This window comes from Pezoporus flaviventris, unplaced genomic scaffold (genome assembly GCF_033815535.1).
Source record: "Pezoporus flaviventris isolate CSIRO_AGI_PZ_B2104156 unplaced genomic scaffold, CSIRO_AGI_Pfla_v1 ptg000096l, whole genome shotgun sequence".
NCBI classification, from domain to species: Eukaryota; Metazoa; Chordata; class Aves; order Psittaciformes; family Psittacidae; genus Pezoporus; species Pezoporus flaviventris.
In genome coordinates this window covers 2,880,805-2,908,046 of record NW_026892644.1, presented here as the reverse complement: position 1 = coordinate 2,908,046, position 27,242 = coordinate 2,880,805, and the positions used below count along the sequence as shown (strand labels likewise).

Sequence of the window (27,242 nt, the reverse complement as noted above, 5' to 3'; positions counted from 1 at the left end):
TAGGGCTGGGAGCCTGTTATACTGCATATGCAGTATTATGTTCTGCATCACTACTTAAATATGAAAAAATTACGTTACTTCCATTTACTCAGGCTATAGTGAATTTCTTTAGTGCTTTATGAATTACTGAGCTGTGCTGTCATGCCAAACTAAAAGTAAAAAATAAAAAAACAAACACCTACAAAAATACTTCAGTCTCTCCACTTTACAAGACTTTTAAAGTCAGAGACTAACATGTGCTCATGCCATCATAGTGTAGTCTGGCCCAAGTCAAGGCAAAACAAAGCATTGCAGAGTACGCGAAAGCAAAATAATTCACTGGAAAAGTCCTTTGCAGGTCACTCCTGGAAGGCAAAGGAAGTGATGTCCATTTTCAGGTTTGTCCAAAATAATCACGTAGCAGCTTTTCTGACGGTTGGGTCAAGTGGTCTCAGTAGGAGATGGAACCAACAGAAACACTTTCCAGAATTCCTTCTATGACAGCTAAAAATGTTTTTGCATTTGTATTTCATTTTGGTTTAGTTCTTTGTTTTTTTTTTTTTTTAATGCAGAATAACAGTGAACGAGATGAAAGGGAGTTTTCATATAAAAGTATAGCATAAACAGAGAAAACATTTCTTCAGAGAAAGCAAAGCAAAGCAAAAGTAATCAGTCTTTTCTTCCCACTCTTACAGTGAAAACAGTATGATCCTATAGATCAACCCCAATGAAGTTAATAGAAAGATTCCTCAGGACTCAGTTCCTGGTGGACTTTGGTGGACTTTGGTGTTGTACTGAACTGGTGTTTCATGACAAAGCTGCTGGCATATGGGCAGGATCCAGTCCTGTCCACCTTATTCCAGAAATAACACAAGCAGTTGATCAGAGACCTATGGGGTCATGGCCTGCTTATCTAATGGAAAAAAATAGGTAGTCTTTTTTGGTGGTGACAGTTTTCTTCCTCTCTACCCTTCGTAATGGCTGTAAACTGAAAAGCAGGCATATAAAGCAAGACAATACTGTCAAAGCAGATAGAAATCAAGCTATGCTGGCTGGTGAAGTTACGGTGCTTGGGGAGACATGAAGCATTGCTGAGATGGAGTGTTTACAGAAAAAATCCCACAGCTCATATTTGTATTATGTATTTATAAATTCCTGGAACTCAATTTTATAGAGGTTTTGATTAATGGCTGTACTGCAGTTCAGCTCCAAGCCCATTGAACTTACTGTACTGGAACTCAGCAAGACATACACTAGCCAAATATGAACACTACTACTAGAAAGTGATTTAAAGGCAGTTCATTGCTGTGGAGGCTCTGCTTATTGTACATGTAGGGATCATAGCTAAAGAAGGGCCTCTCAGAAGCCTTCTTCAATTCAGAGTCAGATATGTGTTTGTCTCAGATACCTCCATGGTAGAAGAGGTGAAGAACAATGAAAATGCTGTGATTTTTCCCACTGTTTTTACAATAAAATGAGTGCAGCTCTTGTTGATGTATGGATTCTCCTAAATATATATTTATGTCACTTCAATCACAGTATCTTCCAGGAGCACGGCCAAATGCTCAATTTTCTTATGCTGGTGGTGTATGCCAACTGGTATCCCACACTGTGGTATTTGACATTAGTGTTGTTTCTCCCACACTTCAAAGAAGACATCTGTGTCTATGGCTGGCAAATGCTGCCTTAATTGTTGATTATCATAATAATATAGTAAAAGCAGTCCCATTCTGTTGAGGTGGGAGTCACTTCCTTAAATACAGTCCTTATGGCTATTATAATTTGTGAGGCGAAACTAGATGCTTGTAATCTCTTGACGTGCCAACTGGAGTCAAATGAAGGCAATGTAAAAAAAGAAAAACCTGGATGAGAAGATTTTCCGACTTTGATAGAAACTTCTACAGTCACTTGGTTGCAGCCTTCCCAGATAATGCAGCCTTCAACTGTAAGATGGAATCACTTTAGAAGGTGCAAACTCAGTTGGATCACAGAACTGATACAAGAGAATAGGATCACTGTGTATTTCACCTACCCTCTTATAATTATTTCTTATGAAAAATAAAACAGAGGATAGATAATTGTTTTTGATAATACAAATCTTTATAAAACATAAGGAATGTCTGTATTCCTTTTGAAAACACAGGAGTTAGGGCAACAAAATCTCACTTCTTTCTGAGCATAGCATAACAATGAGGCTGTATATGAAATCCTGGAAATCTGAATTTACAAGTAAAAATTAATACTGAAGAATTGTTTCTAAGAAAGATTTTCTCCTTTGGTAGCTTGGCTTTTCAGTTTTAAAAACACTAAACAGTTGCAATTATGCTGGTTTATTATATAGTCCTACTCAAATAAAAAAAAAAAAATAATGAAGAGGTATAGAGTTGCTGAAATTCATTTAATTACACTTTTGCAGCATAATGGGCTTTACATGAAGACAAGGCTTAGCCTGTTTTTAATGAAAATCGTACTTGTTGTTATGACTGCTTGCATTTGGATGAATGTCCTTTATTGTTAAGTCTAAAATATTATACATAGGTAATTAGTGTGATCTATTTATGGCAGAATTACATATCTTTGTTTTGTTTGTACTGGTTTTCTTCAGTACCCATCTTCAATCAAGTTTATTTTTACTTAGCTCTTGTTACTTTCTTTGAGCTTTCCAAGGCATAGTGGCTGTCTTTTCTTACTCAAGCACTGTTTTGAAAGATAACTGAAGTGACTTGTGTGTTTCTTTTCAAAGAAGACTTTCATTTGTGTCTGCTGAAGTCATAAAATCACAGAATGGTTTGGGTTGGAAGGGACCTTGAAGATCACCTAGTTTCAGCCTCCTGCTATGGACAGGGACACCTTCCACTACACCAGGTTGCTCAAAGCCCCGTCCAACCTGGCCTTGAACACTGTAGATAGGGCATCTACAACTGCCCTGGGCAGCCTCTGCCAGTGTCTCACCACCCTCAAAGAAAAGAATTTCATCCTAATGGCTGATCTAAATCTACTCTCTTTCGGTTTAAAGACAGTCCCACTTGTCATGTCATTTATACCCTTGCAAAAAGTCCCTCTCCAGCATTCAAGTACTTGGTTTCCAGATGGTTCAGAAGCAGCATTTTTCTTGCTGTGTCACATTTGTACCTTATACTGCTGTGATGGTTTGGTCACAACTAATGGCTGTCAAGCCAGTGATACTTTGATTTGTTATTTCAGAAGTCCCTGTTGCATGATTTAAGGACGCTAAGTGGGTCAATCACCAGTAGGACACTACAGTAGAGAGTCAAGCTCCAGTAGGAGTGACAGCAAATCATGAATTTGCCAGTTTAATAGGAGAATATGGGGGGTGAGGGGGAGAAATGTTACAGTCTATGTTAACTGGGGAGAAAAAATAACCAGTGGTGATTTAAAGAGGAAAGGCGAAGACATCAAGAGCATGTTCATCTATCTATAAATCATTAAGATTTTAGATTCAGCTATATTCCCAGGCTTCCCAGGCTTTCAAAGTAAGATTGATGGTAGGTAGCGTGGGCATATTTGAAAGTATCAGAAGTTGAAGTTGAGCCTAAGGATTTGGATGCAGAAGACCATTCACACTGGATAGTTAACTTACACACAAAGTAGTGATTCATGCCATCTTGGATGTAGTCATGGCTGGGAATTTCAGGGACCAAAAGAGTGGAGGAGCCATGAGTGACCTCACTCTTCAACTCCCAGACCTAACATTTCTTTGGCACAGTACTTACATGAATGTTATAGAGAGATGACAGCTCCCACTGATATAGCTGTGGGTATCATGCATTTAGAGGATAAACTCTGGTCTCCAATATCTTGACATACACTATTACTGAAAATACGAAGGATTAGGGAATACCAGAGGGATCATGTATTTTCATGCTGACTCGTTAAGTAATTTTGAGTAAGTATTCCCATAGTTTTCCCCAGTTTTCCTCAGCTTTATCAGTCCAATTCCATCTCAGCTAAAGGAGATAGACAGGCTCCCACTGACTTCTTTTGGAGGTGAACTGGTCCTGCAATGTGCTACATATCCTATATACAACTATTTGCTTAGAAGCCTAAAAACCATGGAATCATAGAATCAACTAAGTTGGAAAAGATCTTTAAGATCATCAAGTCCAACCATAAATAGCTAAAAGCATATTAACAAAGTGCATGGATGCTCATTAACTGGAATTCTTTTGCATAAATTGTATCCATTTTATGATTCATTTTTTTAGCTGTCAGATTATAAACCAGTCAACAATAGAAAAGTCATGAAAGATTAAGAAAAGCACAGGATAACCAGCTTTGGTTGCCATGTAACTTGCATGAAGGTATACCAAGGACAGTCTGTCTTTGTGTCCAGTGAAACTATGACCACTTAACTTGTCATTGTATGTCCATGTTTTAGGGTGATACCTTTTTTTTCACTAACATACTTTAGCAACTAGAAGCCACTTTCATGCTTTCCTGTGTAAATTTGTTGTGAGAAATAGAGGAAGGGACTTTCTGAAAAATATTGCAGTCATCCTACATGTTAACCAAGTAATGTATTTTGGTTTCTGAGAACAAAATTGTCAGCAAAAGGTAGTTGTACACAAACTTCATGTGCTAAATCTCATAGTGGTATGATTTATCTGCGTAGGGAATATCAATTCTGTAATCCAGGAAAGCTGCGTCTTTGTCAGACAACACAGTAACAGGACTTGTCCAGATGATAGATGCAGAGCATAGAGACAGAGCAATCATGTCATTAATCTTTAATTAATTAATTAATATTAATCAATATATCTTTGTTGTATAAAAATGTTGAGCCATTCTTCAAAGTAAAAAGTTCTGAGATCTGCAAAGGTACCAAAACACTTTCAGCAGCTGAAAGAGTGAGCACATTTAGACAAGTTTGAAAATCCTGTGTAAGATTCTAGTTTCACCTATTTGTTTCCAGAGATGATGACTCACTGAAAAGAACTGAACATATGTGTGTTGTTTCTTGAACCTACATTTTGGTTAAGTCATCACTGTGAAGTTTCACTATGCATACGAGGTGCAGATCCCCCAGAAAACTTCACTGATATTATTGTGATCACCACAAATATTTTCTTATAGATAACAAAAATGAATTTCTTTTAAATGGCCTTATATAAAACCAGTAAGAATCTGTGATCAGAAAGTAGTGCATGGATAAGTTTTATTAGCAAAATCAGTATCATCCTTTACATAAACAAGCCCAAATATCTGATCTACTATACCATCAGCAAAAAAAACACTGTTAGTATCCTTCTGGAGGTGAGGGGTGAGTGGGTTCACACCTTTGTCAAGCATGCTTCAGGCTGCCCACAGACCATTGGTCACTGTCTGCATCAGTCATGAGTCTACCAGATCTAGCAATACCATTTACAGCTTTATTCATGTAAACATTTATTATAGATATTCTGTAGCTTGGAAGATAGTGGCAAACAATAAGCTAGCTTTTCCTAGGTTTTATTTTTAGTTTTTGGGACACAGATGAGTGAAATGCACAGTTGAGACAAATATCTAAATATATTTTTGCCCATACATGAATAAATCCAGGAACCTTGGGTACAAGAGTTGTCTTCATCTCCCACAGCAGCTCCCACAGCAAATACAGTCTCTCAGATTTTACAGTGCGCTCAACAGTATCGAGACAAAGCTAATTAGTGTTATCTTTCACATTTCACAGGTAGTAAAGTAGCTTTAGATAGCAGCATTCTTCCTATACTTCAAAACCACTAAACGAACTCCAGCTACCCAAAGTCAAAACTACAAAGTTGAAACTAACAAACAAAAAACTTCAGCTGTGCCACTAACAGTCAACTTCAGCAAATACATCTCAGACTAAACTAACTTGTTTTGTCTTTACTAGTATAACATTGTGGCAGCTACATGTTCATCAGTAATGCTACAGTAAAAATTGAAGTTAATTTTAGCAGCGTAAACAAGTCCTCAATGTCTTTCCCAAACTTATGAGGGCAGTTCCTAGGGGAGTTAGAAACTGACCACAGGTTAATTGCCTTAACCACCAGACACTCTTTATGACTGGTTAAAGACTGAGAAGGTATCCTGCAAAATTCTCGGAACTGTCAGCTTTCAATTGGCCCCAGCAGTACTTACAGTCATGAACATTCAGAAAGCCATAAATAATAGCCTTCATGATGTTGAAGCCTAGTTCCAATAAGATCATAGGTGTTCGTAACATTTTTCTACAACTGTATGAAAACCCAGATTTTAAATTTATGATATATTATTCAGTTAGTTATGGTAGATTTTTAATTATTAATGCTATTGCAGTAACATCTGGAGACCTTCATCAGGATCTGGTTTCACTGCCCCAAGACTGTGTAAGACACAGCTCTTCTGAGTTATAGTGAATGAGACCCCACAGACTTCATCATGTAAGGGGAGAGGAAGCAAGGACATGCTTCTGGCATCTAGGGCTGGTAAGCAACCAAGATGTTCTGGAATTGTTCAATGGGCACATGTCCAGTTAGGAGAAGGGCCGTAGCATGAGGCTGCAGCTGAAAATAAAATCTTCGCGTAATGCTGCTTTCACACACAACACCGTGAGGTGAAATACTCAGCTACAATGCAGGCACATGATGTTTCTCCTGCTCTATGACTTCAGTTAATCCAGCATGCAGGTTCATAGAACAGGAGAAAAGCCAACAGCAGTGTTTGATGGAGATAGGAGGTTCGTCCTTTCCCTGCTCAAGAGTGATAGGAGCCTCAGAGTTCTGACAGAGCTCACGTTCAGGCATGAATTAAGGTGCCAGCTTCCATCCCACAAAGCTCAGAATCCAACAGAAAAGGGTGAACACATAGCTTAAGAAAACAAGGCAGGGGAGGGGAAAAGCTGACAAGAGAAGGGGATATGTGTATGTATGTAGCTGGGTGCTCAGTTCACAGACATACCCTCAGGCAGTCTATACCAGCAAACACAGCAGTAAGATGTACTTGTAAATATATATTTTCGCTTACTCAAACTGTAAACAGTGATGACAGCTGGGAGAAGAGCAAATATGAGTAGGAGGGAGGAGAGGAGATAATTTTTGTTTTTAATTTCTCAGGAAGAAATAAATTTGTGAATCTCAGAGCTGGTGAAAAAGTGCACTGGCATCAAACCATAAAACAGTTCCTGCATGTCACATGCTGACAATGGGGGGGGCGGGGGGCGGTTAGTTGGGTTTCTGGTTTGTTTTTTTTTTCACTGAATGATGTAATTTCACAAAGCATTGAAACATTTTCAGTTAAGGGCCAGATCCTCACCACAGCGCAAACCAGAGTAATGACATTAACCACGATGCTATACTACGGAAGATGTGGCCAAATTCAGATGCCTGTACTGTCAGGGAAAAAGGACTTCCAGGGCTTTTAAATATTTGTAATACTTTGGACAATATTGTTCTTACTATTCCACTGTAACATTATCCTTCAGGTCATTGACCTGTTAGTATCTAGCAATCAGATGAGATTCACAGTCTTCCCAAATCCCTGCAAAGGTTTTGAATCAGAAAGCTCTAACCAATTAAATACAAACTGTGTGGAAGGAAAGCCTATTTACTTCAAGCAAACAATTTGTGTTCCTAAACATATTTTTGTTTGTTTATTTCTTTTAGAGTTCAAGTCAAGCAAGCTCTTTTGATCTTTTGAACCCAAACATATTTTCAGATGGTCAACTTGTAAAGTTTTTGACATTGACTCATGGGTTTTTTTGCCATGTTAATGATTTTTAACTCTTTAGGACTTCTTCAGCTTTTCTGATACAGCTTCTCAATCTCAAGTAGAACTTCAAACCCCATTTCATATTTGTAACTGAAACATGCTCCAGTGATTTAAAGTGGTTTTGGACTTTTGCAAGATTTAGCTTTAAGAAGTTAGCACTTGCTTTGTTTATTTGCTCTAGGTATTTAATCTTGTTTCCTTCTCTATGTACAATTCTACTCGATATAGGTTCCTACATTCTCTTCGTCAGCAGACTATGTGACTGCACTTTGATTTGGAGGGATTTTTTTGAAATTTTCTTGTATTTCAAATGCATATTCTATTCTTCCTTACATTAAAGGTCAATGATGTAAGCTTTTTTTCTGGGCTGAAACAGGCTGACAAGGTTCTGCAGACTACACAAAAAAAAGTTAACATAACATAACTCTATTGAGTATGAAAGAGACTTCTCAGCTCTTCATGAAGAGCTTTGAATCAAATGGCCTATAGAAACAAATAAAAATAATGACAAAGAACCGAAATACTCAAGAAGTAATTTGTGCAGGTTCTGATTATCACACAATTCAAGCTGGAATGAAAGTACTAAATCAAAGCAGAGGGCTTGAAAGCATGAAGGTTCCATGGCATGCTGAGTTCAAAACTGAGATCCTGACACAAAGTTTGGCTTCTTGATCTTTATTTAAACCAGAGAGGCAAGTTGCACTCAAATGCAAGGTGTGCCCTATTCCTGAACATTGAAAGAAGCAGTGCATATGAAATCATGTTCGAGGGATGTCAGACTGCCTCTTTCTCACAACTAGAAAAAATATGAACTAACTGACATCCTAACACCAATTGCTTCTGTACAACTTAAATAACACCATATCAGTTTTGCAGTTTAAATTAGTATGCATCAGCCCAGGAACTGGAGTAGAAGTATAAACCTCAATTATCCCCAGCTAATTAGCTTTATTTTCTGCATTCAAAGCCTGGCCTCCTTTGCCTACGTGGGCTAAAGTTTTCAGGAACTTCTGTGGTGTCAGATAGTACCTGCTTAATGACATGGGAAAGAGGCCTATGTTTTGCAGCTCCTATCCCTCCCTCTGGAAGCCATTCTGCAGGAATGAAGAGCAAGGACAGCTTGTTTCTTTGTCAGGCAGTTTTCCACCTGCAAAACTGAAACAATTGGAGCACAGTTCAGCTTCATGGGAATATCATGAAAGTAAATATTCTAAAGATACTAAATCATAAATTTTATAAATTTGAGGAGAACAGAAGGGCTTGTCTAGAGCCACAATTCCACCAGTTTTCTCTGCCAACAAAGCTCTCTAATGGGATGACAGCATATGACAAGAAAAGGGATTGAGCTACCAACAGAGTCATGCCCTTTCCCAAACATAGGCTAGCTATACAACACAAGGACTTTGCAGCAGTAGGTCTGCGTCAGCATTTCAGCTGTACAAGGTTTGAGAGAGATATTTTTATTTTAAAATCAAAAGGAAAAATTCTGATGTAGATCTTGCCTGGGCCTACAGATGGTTGACTCCACCAGATCGATATCCTTGCAAGCGACAATCACCAGAGGCATGATCATGTGTAGATACAGCTACCTTCCACAAGCAAAGCAGACTAAAGGAGTAAAAATCCATTTTTTTGAACCAGGACAGGTTCAAAGAGTATTCTGCCCACATGGTTGTGTCGAAGGCAAGCAGAAGTAGTGCGTTCCTGGGGGGAGAATGCTTTTTTGTCATTCAGGCTTGTTTTGCGCAAGTGTAATTGTATACGCTGCAGGGGAGTTTCTCCAAGTCTAAACTAGCGTTGAAGGAAGAGAAGAGGCACAGGGAAAATCAGAAGTCCACAGGAAGGGTGTTTGAATTAGCTAGTGAACTGAACAGTCTGGGAAATTTTTAAGTGCATACATTTCTTACACAGGAACCTGGTGGGAAGGCAAAAAGAAAATAACGCTTGTGAAGATGCTAAATACAATTTATTCCGAGAAAAATGATCAAAGGAAATATTTGTGCAGGAAGAAATTTTATGCTGTATGCAAAGCATAGAAAACTAATTGGGAAGCCACTGTTTACAACGACAAAAAAATCCTCTTTGGCTTCTAGTCCAGAAAACAGCAATCAAGAAAAAAAAAGATAATAAGCTTCTGTGTTGCATTACTTTAAAAATTCACTTGAAAAAAAGCAAGTAGTATAATAATGAACTGAGGCAGAAAGCAGTGTTCATTTTACATGTAGAATTTAAGGGAGTTTATAATAGCAACACTTGCAAAGGATGATTTTGTTGGGCTTATAGTTATGGAAAGGGAAAAAGTTGTGGTGAGTTAAATGACATTTATAGACTAGGAGGGTCTGATCTAACTGATCCAGATTAGTCCTCCACAGCAGTAAGACCTTAAAATTAGGTCATAGGGATGAAAGGAGAATTTAGTCTAAACTATTTCATACAAAAGCTGTCTGACATATGGAACACGTTACCCTAAAGAGTAACTAAAGCAAGGAGCATAAATGTTTTCAAGAAAGAAAATGACAGGGAACTGCATAAAGAAGTTTCCAACCATGAAAGCTTCAAAAAGAATAAAATTCCTATTTATTTATGTATTTATTTAGGGTAGTCAATCAGTATCTCCATTCTGATGGGAAATTATGATAAACATTATTTCTTTCCACCTAACCCCCTTCTTAACTCTGTTGTTTGTGGGATTTAGTTTGTTTTGTTTTCATTGGAAGGGCTGCAGTTTAGTCTTCCCAGAACAGAAAGGACAAAAGTTAATGCAATGTTAATGGCTATGTATTTCTTCCAATACGTAGTGGTTTAAAAATATTATTCTTTGTTTTCTGATTTACTTTCACTAGAGTTTTATGAGTGTGAAGATTTTTTAGTAGAAAATGAGCATTTTACTTCATTTTACATATCAGGACAAACCTCATGTCCTGAAAATGTTCTTATGGTTTAGTCTGGCTAGAATTAGACACTGGCTAGAATTAGACACTGGCTAGCTATCATAAGAACAAGTCATGAGACAATCTGTGATAGTATGGCTGGCCCTATTCTGCTGTCCTTTCATTCCTTGAACAAGTTCTTGTTCAACCTGATGACTAGGTATTGCAGACACTGTCTCCTGTGGGCCATATCTCCCCTTTGGGCTAAAGAAGTACAGTGCTTTTTTGATTCCTGTATATTGAGAGCCAACCTCTAACGTAATGTTTTAAGACAGATGCAAGGACTCGGGTAAGTAGAAAAAGAGAAAAGCTGATCAGGCCAAATTGCAACCTCCCACCTGAAGCCTTTCAGCCTGTAGGAGAAACAAGATTTCTCCAGTGGTTAATTCAAAGTGCTGCAGGTTTACCCCTAACACAAAGTATACCATTTAGGCAGCTCAGCATAGATAGGCAGGATGGATATTTACCTTCCTGCACACACTGGAAAGTCAACCCTCAGTGAAGCAAGGGATTTAAATCCCTTAACACAACTGTGTAGTTTTGGAACCAGAACTGAAGGCAAATACTGAAAATAAATCCAGACCTTATTGTAGTACGAAAGATCTTTTCAGTTAGAAACAAATAAAAGAAAATTGAAATACCATTTTCTTTATATTGTGAAAAAAAGTCTCTTTTCCACCAGAAAAACTGCAGGTTAAGAAGAAGGCAGTGAAGCTGCAATGTATTTTTGTGGAATGGTACTTGCATTTTAAGGTATTTCTTTCATTAGAGTGTAAATAAACTAGCCCCCTTCCTTGCAGTAATGTCATCTTCTTAATTTCACATAGCTGTAGAGCATCTGAAACAGCAAAACAGATGACTCCAATATTCACAGCATATACTAATATTTTTTCCAATTTAAGAGAAAGGAAAGAATTTGGAGAAATTATGATCTTAGTTTCATCTTGTTCAATGAAAACAGAAAAGAGGGTAAGAAGGTAACTTGGTTTTACCACCTTGTTCAAAAATTTCGTTATGCTTCCTTCTTTCCTTTTTATTAGAGATATGGCATGGAAAGGTCTTCTAAACACAGAGTCACATTTTCTTCTAACTTGCACCAGGGTAAATAGGAAGTAGTACCACTCAAGTCAATGGAGTTATTTTAATTCTAAACAAGCAACTTAATCAGGAGGCACAGCACAGTTTCTTAAATTCCTCCAATTTATTTGGAATCATGTTGATTGTGAGCATTAACACCTGACCTACTCCCTGTTGGATTTCCTCAGAATAGCTTACCAGTATTGACATTAGCTGAACAGAAAACTGAGCCAGCTCAGACACTATGCCAGATTATGACCTCAGTTATATGCAACTCATCTTACAGTCGCCTGCTTTCTGCGTGACCAAAAGCAGAATTTGGCCTAGATCTTTAATTTTTAAGAGTTGCATATAGACAATTGTCTCCAAGCATAGCACCATTTAATAGTCTAAAATGGGAATAAATCTTTGCAATTTTCCTTAATATCTAGCAGTCCCAAAATCTGTGTCTTATCTTTTCTAAATGACTATTTTTCTTGTAAATCCAGCCTCTGCCCAAGTACCTGAGTCCCATGGTCCCGGTGATCTGAATCCCCCAGTTTTGGCCTGCCTGGTTATCTTCTGCTTTCTACTCACCTTTCTCCCAGTCAAAGCTATACTGAAATCACAAACTATACCCCCGTATATATGCTAACAAGAGTAAGGTCTTTATGACATGGTCAGAGAAGACATTTCTGAAGCTCGAGCTGCTTCCAGACCACAGATTTTGGTTTAGGGTGAGATGATGGGAACATGGGATAGAAAAGATGTATGTGTGTGCTTTTGCCTTTTTCTGAGAGGACGCAGGAAATATTTCCCAAGTATGTGTAGGCTTCCTGTCAGTACCAGCCACAGGAGACGTTGACTTCCACTTGAAAAGCCCTTTACTACTTGTAGCTCAGCAAAGCTCTCTGTGTTCCGTTTATCAAAAAGACCTGAGAAATTATCCCCTTTACATCCAGTTATCCCAAGATCTTGACTGACCTCTCACCTTTAATAAACAATTTCCCCATATGTTTGCCTCCCAAAAGTTCCTGAGGATGTGATCATTTTGCTTTGTTTTTGCAATGGGCTTCCTTGTATATTTTCTAGTAACAGACTGAGTTCAGGTTAGGAAGATGCTGGTCTTTCACAGGTTTCAGTGAACATGTTCCATTTTCTAGTACTGATAATATCCTGTATCATTTTAACATTGGCCTCTGACTTGGAATCTGTACAGAACACACTTCCTAGGTTAAACTCGCCACATATTATCAGGACTAGTACCCAGGCAGACTGGAATATAAGAGGGAGGGAGGACTGTGCCTTTCTCTAACACACACACACACACATACACACACACACAGACACACAGACACACCCCAGCTTTACTCCCATGACTATTCAAGTTCAGCTTGGTCAGTGCAACTCTGCCAGCAGCAAGGAGACCAGGGGCTGCTCACCCTATACTCCCTGCTGAAAGAAAGTGAGTGGAGAGGGGGTGTTAAGATGACAGAAGTGCAGAGAGCCCAAGCTTCACCCCACTCTGCTTCCTTGCTAGCCAAAGTAGCTGGCTGGGAGCATGGGAGAGTAAACTGATCCACGAGAAGTAAAAAAAGAAAACAAATATAAAGGAAGGATGAAGTAATTGACTCTTGTAGCAGAGCAAAGGGAGTGACTTTGGTGGTGGAGAGAAGATAGAGAGGAACTGTGACTGACTCACAATATATTCTGTACTCTGCTCCTGGGGAGATGCAGCTGTGCATCTCCCCTTGTATAGACTACACTGTAGTTATACTGTCGTCCAAAGTAAGCATCCCTAATTCTCCCACTTCCTGAAGCACAACAGCTTTTGGCTCCTTTTTAATCAGTGATTTCTACTGTTCAAATTGAAGTCTAGGACCAGGCTTTTCCTATGTGCAGAATTAAAAATCTCTCCCTTGATTATTTTGTTAGCTCCTGGGGAAAACTACTGAACTGTTACAGCCGATTTACATTGGCTTGCTCATTTTAAGGCTGATTCCAAGTTATTTTTAATTCCTCAAGGCACCTGAGATCTTCTGCATGGACACCTTTGGGAAAGTTTTCTACATCCTTTTCCCTCCCTCTGCTTGCTTTCCTGTTACTTCTAACTTCACTAGAGTAGGGGTAGTTTCCTTTTTCTACTGTTTCAATAGGAAGAAATATGGCATGGAAGTACTTTTAATTTTGGACACTTGACCCAATGGACTTCAGTTTGGGCCAGCAGAGTGTTGGGAAAAAATGGAAGGAAGAATCTGGTCCAGTGGGCAGAACCAGGCAGAACCTAGACCTCATGAGAGGAGGGTCCGAACACCATCTCTCCCATTTTATTCACATGTGACCTTGGGCTCACATAACCTTGGAAAAGTCACATAAACTGTACAGATGTTAGGTTCCAAACTAAAACAATGGCAAAAGCACTTGGTCACCAAAGGCATTCTTAACTATGAAAACAAAATTTCATGCTTACCTTCCATTAGTTCTCATGCACTCACAACATCTGCTCTTGCAGTGAGGTTGTGAACACCCCATCTTTTATAAAAGGAGTAAACTTAAAGATGCAGCAGCACCTCCATAGCTCATATCTATCATACAAGTCCATTATCCAGTGATATAACTAGTCTTTGTGTTATCAGATGTCAGTAGGTGTCTCTCATGAAATGTATAAAGTGTGCATATGACAAGAGGTGAACAAAAGTCCAATTTTTTTTGCTTCTAGCTCCCTTACCCTGGGAATTATTTTATTCTTTCCCTTTTATAGATAACATTTTTCATAACTAGAATTCCTACACTAAGAAGAAATTTTCTAAAAAGGCATACCAGTTATTTATCATATAAGGAGAGGCAATGCCAGCTGCTGTACATCTCATTTGTCTCCTTCCCATGCCCAGTTTAAAACCTTGCTTTTCTACCAAATATCTGGAAATCATATGCCTGGTGAGAGACAGCATGTGTTAAAGTACTCCCAGTTCTAAAATTCTTCTTTCAAAGATTTTTAACAAAGTGGAGGGGAAGGCATTGTGTATTAACGGCAAAGTGACATCTGGATTGAAAGATAAGAGAAAGTACAGTGGTTTCCAAAAACCAAAGCAGTTTTCAGATGAGTTTTGGACCTGGCAGATGTGCAGAGCCTGCATTAGTGCAATAGGAGAACACAGGGATCATGCTTTGACTTTGGAAGGGAAGGCTCAGCTTTGCAAATTAGCAGACGCTTTGGATGCAGTTTAGCAGAGCAGTCAACCAGAAGCTTCATGCATGAGCAATCTGCATTTCAGTGGGGCAGTTCATGCAAAAATCGTACACTCTGCTAGACTGGAAGCAGAATACTCTCACCATCCTTGAGTATTAACCCCTAAAGGTAGTCAAACTCACAGCAAAATGCTAACTGAGACTAAAATTAGAAAACTTCCATGTCTCGAAGAGAACTGCATACAGGAAATTTTATCCACACAAACATTGATGAACCAGGGGATTCAAAAGCAAAGTTCCACTTCGGGCAAATTTTTACAAGGAAAAAAATGCAGAGTAGCTAGATTTACCGGAACAGTCTTTACCCTCAGGACAAGCCTATATGTAAACAACTTGCTATAAATTAATGCTTCTAAGCTATAAATTAATGCTATAAATTAATGCTATAAATTAATGCTTCTATAATTAATGCTTCTAAGCAAATGGTACCTTAGAAATTTGACTGGGCCTTGTAAGAGGCAGTGTTACCCTAACATTGTTTCTACTCTCAATGCAAACATCTGTATTCAAGGGTCACAGTAGAGCTGGCAGAAAACAAAAGAAATACCTAATTTGGGGTTTTGTTTTGTTTTTTCAAGAGAAATATCTCAGGGTAACTTCAGGAATTTTTACTTCTACCTAAACAAAAGATCATTGCAGTTTTAACTAGCATTCCCTATTACTTTATTTCTGTTTCCTTTTGGGTGTGAATTCTCTTTGTACCCATAAGCTAGGTTTAGGAACGTAAGATTTTTCATACTGAGACTCGAATATTTTTTGAAGCTGTAACCTTTGTTTTCGTCTGTTTGCTTGCTTGATTGCACTATTTTTCTTAGTTCATAAAAGAAAAAAAGAAATTGGAAGGTATTAAAAAGAATGGAAGAGGAAGTTTCCAGTTTCTAAACCAAAACAAAGTAGAAACCCTTTTGGTTTCAGTGTAAAATCCAGCAAAATAATGATCTTGAAATTCACAGTTTGAAACAGTTTTCTTCTTGAGTTTCTTAACATTGGAAAAAAATAATAATTAAAAAAGTGTTTTAAAAATTTATCTTTTTTTCTTTCTGCAAAAAACCAAAAGGCAGGAAAGGGACAAAATTCTGATAATCTGAGAGGTGCTTCCGTTTCTCCTCCTGCTACTAAGTTGAACAAAACCCACCTCAGGCATTTAAAAATAGAATTATGAGAGCAATGTGGACCACTTCACCTTAACCCTTTACATGGCTTCCCTTGCTCTTTCCAGGAGACATCAAATATAGCTGTGCCTTTGCTTATACCCAGAGGCCAGGCTTCACCCCCCCCCCCCGAAGTGTGGGGAGGTGAAAGGAGTTTCATCTGGAAAATTTTAATTACAGAGAGCTTAAGCCCTCAAAGCATCTCTCTGACCAAAATAAGAGGAACTGCAACTATTGTCTTACTTTATACATAACAATTAATCAGCCCTGGTTGAGCCAAAGTAGGTCCAGGTTGACTTAAAAGGTTAATGGATCTTCAAACTGCTTTAAAAAAGACTTAGATGGAGTTTCAGGGCTCCAACGAAACATGAAACCAGGCCTCTTTGGTGTGGCTTTGGGCTTGTTACAAACATCTTGCAGAGCTTGAAAACTGCTTTTGATGATCAGCCGAACTTCCCGTTCCTTAGTTTAATCCCATTTTTCCTGATTGCACTCCTTTGCCCCACCCTAAAGTGAATGCTCTCTGTCACCAATCCACTGTGCTTTCTGTCAGCTCATAGCAAAGGCTTGCACATCCAAGGCAATTTCCTCAAAGATCGGTTATAGAACCCTTCTAGTAAATTTTGCTGCTCTTTCCTAATTTTTTTTTCATATGACAATACCTTCCAGCTTTTGCACAGCTTTCTCAGTTTTTCTGCTGTGCTGCAAAATGCAGTGGAATGACTCAGTGTTCTCATTTGCTGAATACAGTGCCTTTCCAAGGTTTTAGATCATTCCTGGGGCTGATCAGGTATTGCTCCTTTCTAAACTTCTTTTCCCCTCTGTATATCATGGCTCAATACCACTATTCCCCCAGCACGCTAGCTTGTAATTTCTACTTTGACTTTCATTTTGTAATTTTCTGCCAATATTTTATGTCTCCATCTCCCCAGTAGAGATTTTATTTCTCTTTGCTCACTGCTGTTTGCATCCCCTCCAAATTCAGCTGCAAATTTAATTTGTTTGCTGCATGGCCCTGCCACTTTTAAGAAACAGCAATGAAAAGATTAACTAAACACACAGAGTTTAGCAGCTTAAATTATCCACTACCATGATTTAGTTCTGGTGCTTTCTATTCTTCTGTTTATAAATGACTTCTCAAAGAACAACAAGAACAACAAAAGGCAATTGCTAAGTATGGGAAAATCTTATTTTTGTAAAATTAGCCAGGTCTAGTCAAGTCATTGGAATTTATTGATTTAGCTAAGGATATGACCTTTAAAATTCTTGCTACTTTGGAGAGTTTTCAGAGCTACACAGTACTGATATGTAGAGAGACTTCAGCTTTTGCGGACATTGTTATCCAACTATGGCTTTAATTCTGCAACTGACTGCTCATCTCAGATGGTATTGTTTTTATTTCTTTGCATTTTGTGCTTGTCATTTATCTATCACACTTCCATACAGCGTTACAGATGGACTTTACTGATACAGCTACTACATGAGAACCCCAAGTAGCAGCAGAATACCTGTATGACCTTGCAAGCATCATGACTTTTGTCTATTCCAGTTTCTGTTCTTTAAAGCGGTAACAGTGGCAGCCCTCCTACTTTGTTGGTATTAATATAAATGCTTATAGAGTGCTCAAATATCGGTGACATGAGAATGGTAAAAGAAAACAGAAGATAATTTACACTGAGAATATTTATGGAAATATATTTGTTGAGATGCCTCATTACTCTCAAAACAGACAATCACCTCCCACGCAGCATCCAGGCTATCACACTGTAATGCTATTGTACCTTGTGTGGAGAAAGGAACTCTTTACTTTTGCTCTCTTAGTAGGGCAACAACATCCAGCTCTTTGAGGGAGAAAACAAAGGATGTCAGGCTATATATCTGGGATAATAAACACCTCACACCATTCCACAGATGTAGAAAGTAATGAACAGAGACTGACTTGACCAAACTCTTCCATTGAATCAGAGAAATCAGGATACCAGCCTCCCAAAACCTTGTTCTGACCTTCTCAATACAGAGATCAGTTAGTAAATTGGTTAATGCAAAATTATACCATGGCAGTCAGGGTAGACACAGACAGGTGTAAATACCATGTCACAAAAATGTCAGTGATGAGAGGAATTAAACCAGAAAAAGGTGTGGCTGAGACTGAGAAAAGCCTACTTACTTCTGTAGTTGATTATAGACCCGGGGATGTAGCTAGTACGGTTGACATTGTACCCGACATTATTAATAGTGAAGTCCCTTGTTGGGACTGCTAGAGGATGCTGGGGAGTGTCAAATGCCTCCAGGGAGGTTTCAAGTGCCCTGAACTCCAGACAATGTTGGTGGTGGGGGAGGAAGGTGCAGGGCTAAAACCTAACAGAATTAACTTTGCACAAGGTGTGAGAAGCAGCTGCTGTTCCAACTAGTGACGTAAGCATGGAGGAACTGCTTCTGACCTTTTTCTCTTGGAAACAGGCAGGTATGTGTAAGGTGATCGCTTTTTGATCTCCAGAAAGATTTATCTGTGGAAAGATCAAATATAGACACACATGCCATTGCAATCAGCTGTGTCTGAAATGAACCAATATTGCCATGGTTCTACACAGCACATTTAACTGTTCATAAAACATTGTCCCTTGCAGCAGATGTATTATCACAAAACTGTCCCTCAGAAAGTTGTCACCAGTCAGAAAAGCTTTCCTCAATGAGCAACAGGGTCATGGTCACAATAGTAATAATAAATAGTATTGAAGATTGGTTCAAAGTGCAGATGATACTTTTCATACTTGGATGAACAGCTGTCTTGATGTGCTTTGCTCAGACAGTCTTTTGAAGAGGAAAAGGAAATGTCAGTGACTCAGAAGACTGAACTCCATTTCCAAAAGAGATTAGGTATACCATATTGTCCAAATAATCGATTGCTATTATGAAATACAGTGCAAATTTTCATATGCAACTATTGTATACTTGCATCTTTCTGAATATTCAGAATGCAGTGATATTTTTCTTGTTTGTACCTTTTCAATATCCTCTTAAGCACAGAGGAGAAGAAGTACACTTTGTCTCAACATGGTTATTAGGATGAGGGAATCAACAGGGTATTCTGCTACTTGTTGCTCTCTGTGAGTTTGTGAAAACAATGCTTAGCAAGCAATGAGAATAATTACACTGTCATCTCTGGCAAAAGCCTGAATAAGCTGTCAGCCACCACAAATGATCATTAGTTACTCGGTCTGAAGAACAAAAGCTGCTCTTAAATTTTTCAGAAAGTGCCAAATACTTCAAGCTGACTTAGATAAATCATGTTGGGATTACAACGCTGAACATGAAATTCACCAGTCACTTTTCCTTCTATTCCAATTCCACTTAGCAATGATTTAAAAGTAAATGCTTAGGCAGTGTCTCACAGAACTTCATTATTTTTACAAAACATATTAAATGACACTTTGCTCTTCAACTGCTTAGACTGTTCAGAAACTGATTAAAATATTTTTTTAATCATTACAAACCAAACAAAACTAAACAAAACTTTCCAACATTATGTAAAGTGTTGAGTCTGAAAAAAGCAGAAAGTGCTCTGCCAGAGTCTGTTGGGGATTCATTTTATTAATGGAAGTAATACGTAAGCTTATTTATTTCTCCTAAATTTAGGCTTCCTGAGACACCTAGATTAGACAGCATTAATGCTCTGTTAACACTGCAATGATAAGCAGGAATAAAACCATTAAAATAAAGTAAAACAAACCTATAGTTGAAAGATCAAACAATTTTGTAATGCATGAGCTTTTTTTATCCGGTGTGCCACAAATGCCAGCAATCTTTAAGACAAACTTGTTTAGTGCAAATTAACAACTGACTCTATATTACCATCCATAATGCCTAATTGTCTCTCAGTTCAACTTCTTGTTCCTTTAACAATCTTCTTTGCTTCTGTTGGATGCTTGCAATCACTTTTGAAAGCCTGAGTAGTATCTCTGAATAAGGGGAAACTACCACTGTGCAAAGGAACTAACTAAAATAGACTAACATATCTTTCCACCTTCATGTCCAATGCTTTTCTAAATTCCACATAGCAGTGTTTTCTGAGTACATTTAAAGGCTGATTTGAGAGCCATGTTCTTTCACCCCCTTTTTAATTAAATTGGGCAAGAACTCAAGGCATCCCAACATCTAGAAGGTCACACAGAGCAGCACAGCACAGTAGCAGGGCTGGTCCAAAGCTTCTCAGTGGACAAGGAAAAAAAACTTTCTGTAATATGTCAGCAGCCCTAGATGAACCCCCAAGATACAAAATAGAAAAGGAATTGGGTGATACAGGAGGAAAGAGACATAAAATAGGGTGAATATCCCAGCAAGAAGATTGTGTCAGGCTGCTTATGCTCATACTAGGTAGCTCCTTACTATCTGTGGCACAGGCACAAAGTGAGACAAGTAGTCTACCATTATATCCAGCCACTATTGAGACCCAATCAAATGATGAGTTTGACATAAACTAAAAGGTCAAAAAGGGATACCTTTTGATGTGAATCCAGAGAAGGCACTGGGTCAATTCTTCTGGATTCACATCATCTAAACTGTTCTACAACCACATGGCTTCTAAGTTATGTAGTAGGTACTGCACAGTAAGATGAATATACTGGTTCAGATGGATGTGTTGTTATATCCAATATATACTGAAGACCCATTAAAGTCATGTGCCTTCATACACCTTACTGTTGACTAGCTGTGTGTCTAGCTGACCTGACAGCCCATGGAAACAGAAACAGAGCTGAGGTACCTGCATTAATACTCTAGCACAATCAAATACCAGGCAGAAATGAAGTGGAAACAGTCACTGATTATAGTCTTCTCTATCTGTGTCTACTAACATTACCTCAGTTTGATACTGGACTAGTGAGCATTCTGCTGGGCTGTGCTTTTATTCTGAAGTCACCATGAAATGATTGCTTATGCCTATTTGGGACCTAGACCCAGGCCCTAAATATAGTATTCTAGTCTGTACTTTCTGTAGGAGTGTAAATAGCATTGTGTCCATTTCTAGGACCATTCATCACACTTACTTGACTACGAACAGTCCACAAAGACAGCTAAAATGACCCTTTACAGAAATTTATATATGGAAAATTTCAAGAAGAACCTTGAAGAACAAGAAATGTGTCTCACAATCACCAGCTAAGTAGAAAAAGTTTGGCTTGAACAAAATTTGCTTTTTTACTTGAAATGAATACTTTATATTTTAAGAATCTTTAATGAAAGAACAGGAAAAATCATGTGAAGGAATAAATTCTTGGGACATTTTTATACCATTCTTCAAAAAGCTAAAGAAGGAGCTATTGCTAATTGTGCTGGAGTAGTTTCTACTAAGGTACATACAAGTCTGTGCCCCAGGACCCTTGATGTTAGGTTAATCTTCTTTTAGACAGGATACCTATGTTAAAGTCTTGCCTCTGAATGCAAGTCTCCATTATAGGTAACTTACTCACTAGGCCATAGTGACTAAGCTCTTTTTCTGTTTTGTGAATTCCATTGTGTAACTTCTGAAGCATGTCCAGAACACATCAGAATTATTTGCTTTGAAAATAAGAAAACATAAACATTTTAGTATCTTACATTTCCCTCACCTTATCAGTTTAGCAACATACAAAAAAAAAAAAAAAAGTAAATATTGCATATCTTCAATTTAGACAGGCACAAAATTCTATTTTGGCAATGAACCATTTATCAAAAAAAACATAGTCAAGTCCTACAAACCAATTCACATTTCAGATGACTTATACTCAAAATAGATCCAAAGCCATAAACCAGCTGCAGTTTCCCAATAATGTCCATTTCTCGTAGCTAGAATAGTTCTTTAGGCATATTCTGAGGTGCTGGACTTCATAGACAACCTGACAATTTCAAGTTATGGACTGGAATGTCTCAGCTTTCCACTTCTGAATCTCCTAGGTGGAGGAACTCCCTGAAAACTGCAGTCTCACCAAGCATTTACATTTTGTTTCCAAATTTTGCACCCTGAAACAGTTCAGAAAAAGATAGAAATTGGTTCTGAAACATTTTTGCTTTTGAAGCAAATAATTAGCCAAGAAGTAATCAACCTACAATTTGAATTTCAGACTAACTTAACACCCTTCCCTCCAAATCCACATTAGCTTCAGAAAAATACTTCTAAACATCTTTCCATTAACAGGGTTCCTCCATGGACAAGAAAAATGGGTTATTTGAACTGATCTAATTCTGAGGTCCCTGGTCCTTCCTTTTTGTGCACACCATGACATTAAAGAGTCTGCAGGAGCTCCAGTCTTATTTTTCCAACCTCATCACCTGCTCCAACTTGTGTATTTTGCTAGTGCCACTTAGTTTTGAAACTAAGCAGACCAGTGATTACATGCAGCTGCATGTTGGCATGAATAATGCTTTCAGCTTTTCAGCTGAGCATTGTCAAAGCTTTGCTCACCATCCTATGGACCTGTGTGTCATACTTCATGTGGGTTAGCCCTTCTGAGTACTCTAAGGCAATCTGCTGAATGACAGCTGTTTTCTAATATTTTTACTGGTTTTAAAAACAAATAATTTATTGAGAGAAGACCAAACTGAGCAAGGGTCTTTGTATGCAGCACAGTCTTGGTTCTGAGATCCATCTACGTTAAGTTCATATTTATTTAGGTATGACAGTAATTGTATGGTAACTGAAAATCTTAGATTATTTTTACTTTTTTTTCCCTAAAGCCTAACATTGCTGCAAGCAGCAGTCTAGATTTAGGTGAACTCATACTGTGACAAACTGAGAATGGAGAAAACACATTTCTTGTCCATAAAAGGACAGATCACACATCCACAGAGGATAGCTCTGATTTTGCTGCAGTTCCAAACTATGAAGTGGGGACTCTGTTGCTAAAAGGAGTTTTACTTAAGTGGATAGAAGATTGTCCAGTATTTTTTTTCTTTTTGTTTTGCCTTCTTAAGCAGAAAATGATGGTTTGTTTTTTTTTTTGTTTTCCTAAAGTGGAAAATCTTCAATTCAAGAGGTCTGATATTTCCACAATTTCTTCTGAGAAAAACAGAGAATCCATAGCGTCACCAGTTGAGGGAGGGGATACTTCCCTCTGTGTCCAGCTCTGGGCTCTCCAGTGCAGGATAAACATGGACTTACAGGAGTGAGTCCATAAAGATGATTAAGCAACTAAGGCATCTGTCATGTGAGGAGAGCCTGAGAAGTCTGGGACTGTTCAGCCAGAAGAGAAGGCTCAGGGTGATGTTGTCAAAGTATAGAAATACCTAATAGAAGGGAATAAAAAAGATAGAGCCAGGATCTTCTCTAGGGTGTCCCATGAAAGGATGACAAGAAATGGTGTGTTTTGAAAGGAAGCATTTCCCATGATTTAGTTTTTACGTTGAAAATTGATTTAATGTAAACGTAAATGCAAATAGAAAATATACAGTATCCACATGGAAAAATCCCACCTCCTTAGATGGATGCTCACAGTTCTCAACTTCACAAACAGGGAGGCAGAAAGATTTAACAAGAAATGACAAATGAGCTTCTAGAAGATGCTCAAAAGCTAGAATTACAAAGACACTACAGGAATCCGTAGAGAGTGGTGGATGCCAAAGTACAGTGCAACAGAGAAGAACCACACTTTTAGGTCCAGTTTTCAGAATCTTGATCTTGACTTCATTTTGATCTTTTTGCACAAGATTCTTCCACCTGGGGGAGAGAAGGGAGGGATGGAATGTGAGGGAGGGAAAAGGGGTAAAAGGAGGGGAGGCAAAAAGAAGGGAAAGCAGGGGAGGAGAAAGGGGGAGTCCTCCACCCGTCCTTGAATATTTCTGAATACTGTCAGTTTTGTTCCAATTTATATAAATGTAATGAAGGAACTTGATTAAAAAACAGCAACAACATAAATAACAACAACAAAACAAAAAACAAACAAACAAAAACAAAAAAACACCAACCACCAACACAAGCAAAACAGAAACAGGCCCCAACCCTGCAAACAACTGGTGCAAAATGGCCTGTGGATGCATCTGAATTTCCCACTTGCATTATAGAGTCTTTCTGAAGTTCAAAATATAAGAAACCACACTTTGCTGCTTGACTGCATCCTTTTCCTTCAAGAATGTATTCTATTATAACACCAGAGAGAGAAACATAAAGAAAGAGCTATTGAAACATGATATATATTTCCAAGTCTATGATAATGCTCTTAGGGTAAAATCAAACACAAGCCGTTTGATGAATAGGTATTTGATGGAACCAGGAGATCTCAACACACAAAACTTGGCAACAGTTAACAAAGACAGAACTTCCTCATTTTACACCATTAGATAGTCTGCTACTCTGCATAACCTCTTAATTTTGAAACTAAACCACTCTGTAGAATAGACTTAGTGAGCATAACTCTGGCCTCTCTCTACTGCCAAGACCTGGATGCACTATCCAAAAAACTACCTACCTCTGCAGAGAAAGGACCTAACTGATGTATATGCCACTACGCATGGAAAAAGGAAAGGTCATCCTGAAAAGTTTATGCAATACAGATGAAATACTGGAAAAACAAAAAGAAAAGAAAAAAGACAGAAAAGGGTTACACTCATTATAAATATATAAATAGTACCTTCAAAGAAACACATAGCCTATGTACATCTATGAAGTGCAGATGTCATTAAAACAAATCCGAATTTTCATGTTTACAGCCTCTAATAAACTTTTCTATTTAATTGGTTTTATATTGACTTTCTGTTTCTCCGCAGATCTTACAGGTGAACAAGGTGATGTCCATCTTGTTTTATGTGATATTTCTTGCTTACCTTCGTGGTACCCATTCTACCAACATGGATCAAAGGAGTTTGCCAGAAGATTCAATAAATTCTCTTATTATTAAACTCATTCAGGCAGACATTTTGAAAAACAAGCTTTCTAAGCAGATGGTAGATATTAAGGAAAACTATCAAAACACACTGCAGAAAAAAGACCCTCAGCAAGACATAGATGGAGATGAAAATGTGAAATCAGACTTCCAGCCAGTTATCTCAATGGATACAGAACTCTTAAGGCAGCAGAAACGCTACAGCTCTCCCCGAGTCCTCTTGAGTGACAACACACCGCTGGAACCACCACCGCTGTACCTCATGGAGGATTATATTGGAAATTCTGTGGTGGTGAACAGAACCTCCCGGCGTAAAAGGTACGCGGAGCATAAAAGCCACCGAGGGGAATATTCTGTTTGTGACAGTGAAAGTCTATGGGTCACGGACAAATCATCTGCAATTGACATTAGAGGACACCAGGTAACTGTTCTGGGAGAAATTAAAACAGGTAACTCTCCAGTTAAGCAATACTTTTATGAAACAAGGTGTAAAGAAGCCAAGCCTGTAAAAAACGGCTGCCGCGGCATTGATGACAAGCACTGGAACTCCCAATGCAAGACATCCCAAACTTATGTTAGAGCACTGACTTCAGAAAACAATAAACTGGTAGGCTGGAGATGGATAAGAATAGACACCTCCTGTGTGTGCGCATTGTCAAGGAAAATAGGAAGAACATAGATCTGCATCTCTTTGCTATATAAATTATTACTTTAAATTATATGATATGCATGTAGCATATAAATGTTTATATTGTTTTATATATTATAAGTTGACCTTATTTATTAAACTTCAGCAAATCTACAGTATATAAGCTTTCTCTCTCATAAACAAGAGTAAAGGGTGTGTGCCTCTGCTGTGGGCAACTCTGGGTTTTTTAGACTATGTGACACTGCTTGTTGGCAGCATGCCATAACCTTACTGTAAAATCTGTGTAAAATCAGTATTTTTCATTCAGTATTGTCAAGCCAGTGACTGTCGTTTAGTAAACTTGTTAAAAACCAGATCAATGTCAAGAGTTGTGTACATACTTATATTCCCAGCTTTATACATTCATGTTGAATTGGATGCAGTGTTGACTCCTCACCACCAAACAGAAATGGACCAAAATACATGTTAGACAAAATACACTATAGCCATCAAATATCCATAAAATACAATTCCTGTGTATTTTGCCTGTTTTGCCAGTGAAATGATCACTTTCTCTCTGTAAGCATTTCAGAAAGACTGCTAATAACCCAGCAACTTTCATTTATGTTTTAGAAGCACATTTGTTTTGCAACTGTTTCTAATGCTGCCAGTTCTTCATAGAAAAAATATGAAAAAATCTAAAATATTCTTAGCAGAAATTTACTGAAGCCAAGAACCAATCTGAATGGAACTTTAATGTAATACATAAAAAAATATTTCTTCAGAATTCACTATTTATTTTGATCAGTGTATCCCTCCTCAGTTATCTTCTGCTTGCATTATTGGATCATTCCTCTCTGTCTGTTTTTAAATTAGAAACAAAGCTGGTGGTGTCTTAACCTTAAAAGAGCCCTTGGCTTGGAAACTGTAGTAAAGAAAGAGATAGTATCCTGGCATGAATATCAAAGCCACACACCCTTACAAAGTTGTTCTCCTCATCAATCCATTCTCCATTTTTTGCAGAGAGAAAAACATGTAGAATTGCTCAACAGACCTGGTACCTTTCATAAGGATGTGAAATAATACATCTTTTTCATCATTATGGTGACTAAAATCCAGGTAGCCCATAGCTATAATGAAGTTCTTCAATTATACAGGTGAGTTGGTACTTAGAACAGGCTAAGCACTAGCATATATACCTCAGACTCTTCCAAGTATTGTCATATAGGTCCACCAGGGCCAGCAATAATTACAGTACTTGAAGAGATGGTCTATTATACATAAGCTGTATAATGCCCTGGATGGGATCCCACTCCCATAAAAATAAGTAAAAGTCTTGTCATGGCTATCAACAGAATTAAGATTGGACTGCATATATTATCTGTGTCTAGCTAGATCTTAGCACACAGTTAGGGCTGAAAAATGCCAGCCATTGAAAAAACATTACAGCTGCAGTGGTCTTAGGTTTTTACACTACAGCTTTCACTCTTATAGAGTGTTCAGCATCACAAATGACAATGAGATGAGAGCATTCAAAACCAAGGTGGCGGGATGCCTTTGTTCATACAGCTATCACTACTGGAGAACCAACTTCGAATCTGTGACAGGTCATCAGAGGCAGCAAATGGTGTGCTCTCCCCTAATCCTTTATAGAGAGCGTTACACACTG

General features: G+C 38.1%; 1 protein-coding gene across 1 annotated transcript in view; it reads left to right on the top strand.

Moving 5' to 3' along the window:
* The window catches only part of NTF3 (neurotrophin 3), a 46,982-nt gene extending 21,035 nt beyond the window's left edge, over positions 1–25,947 (top strand). The window contains exon 2 of the mRNA XM_061476355.1: positions 24,830–25,947. Within this exon, the coding sequence (XP_061332339.1) occupies positions 24,830–25,624 (795 nt within the window). The 3' untranslated portion in view covers positions 25,625–25,947. The remainder of the gene's footprint in view (positions 1–24,829) is intronic.
* Positions 25,948–27,242: the final 1,295 nt, after the last annotated feature.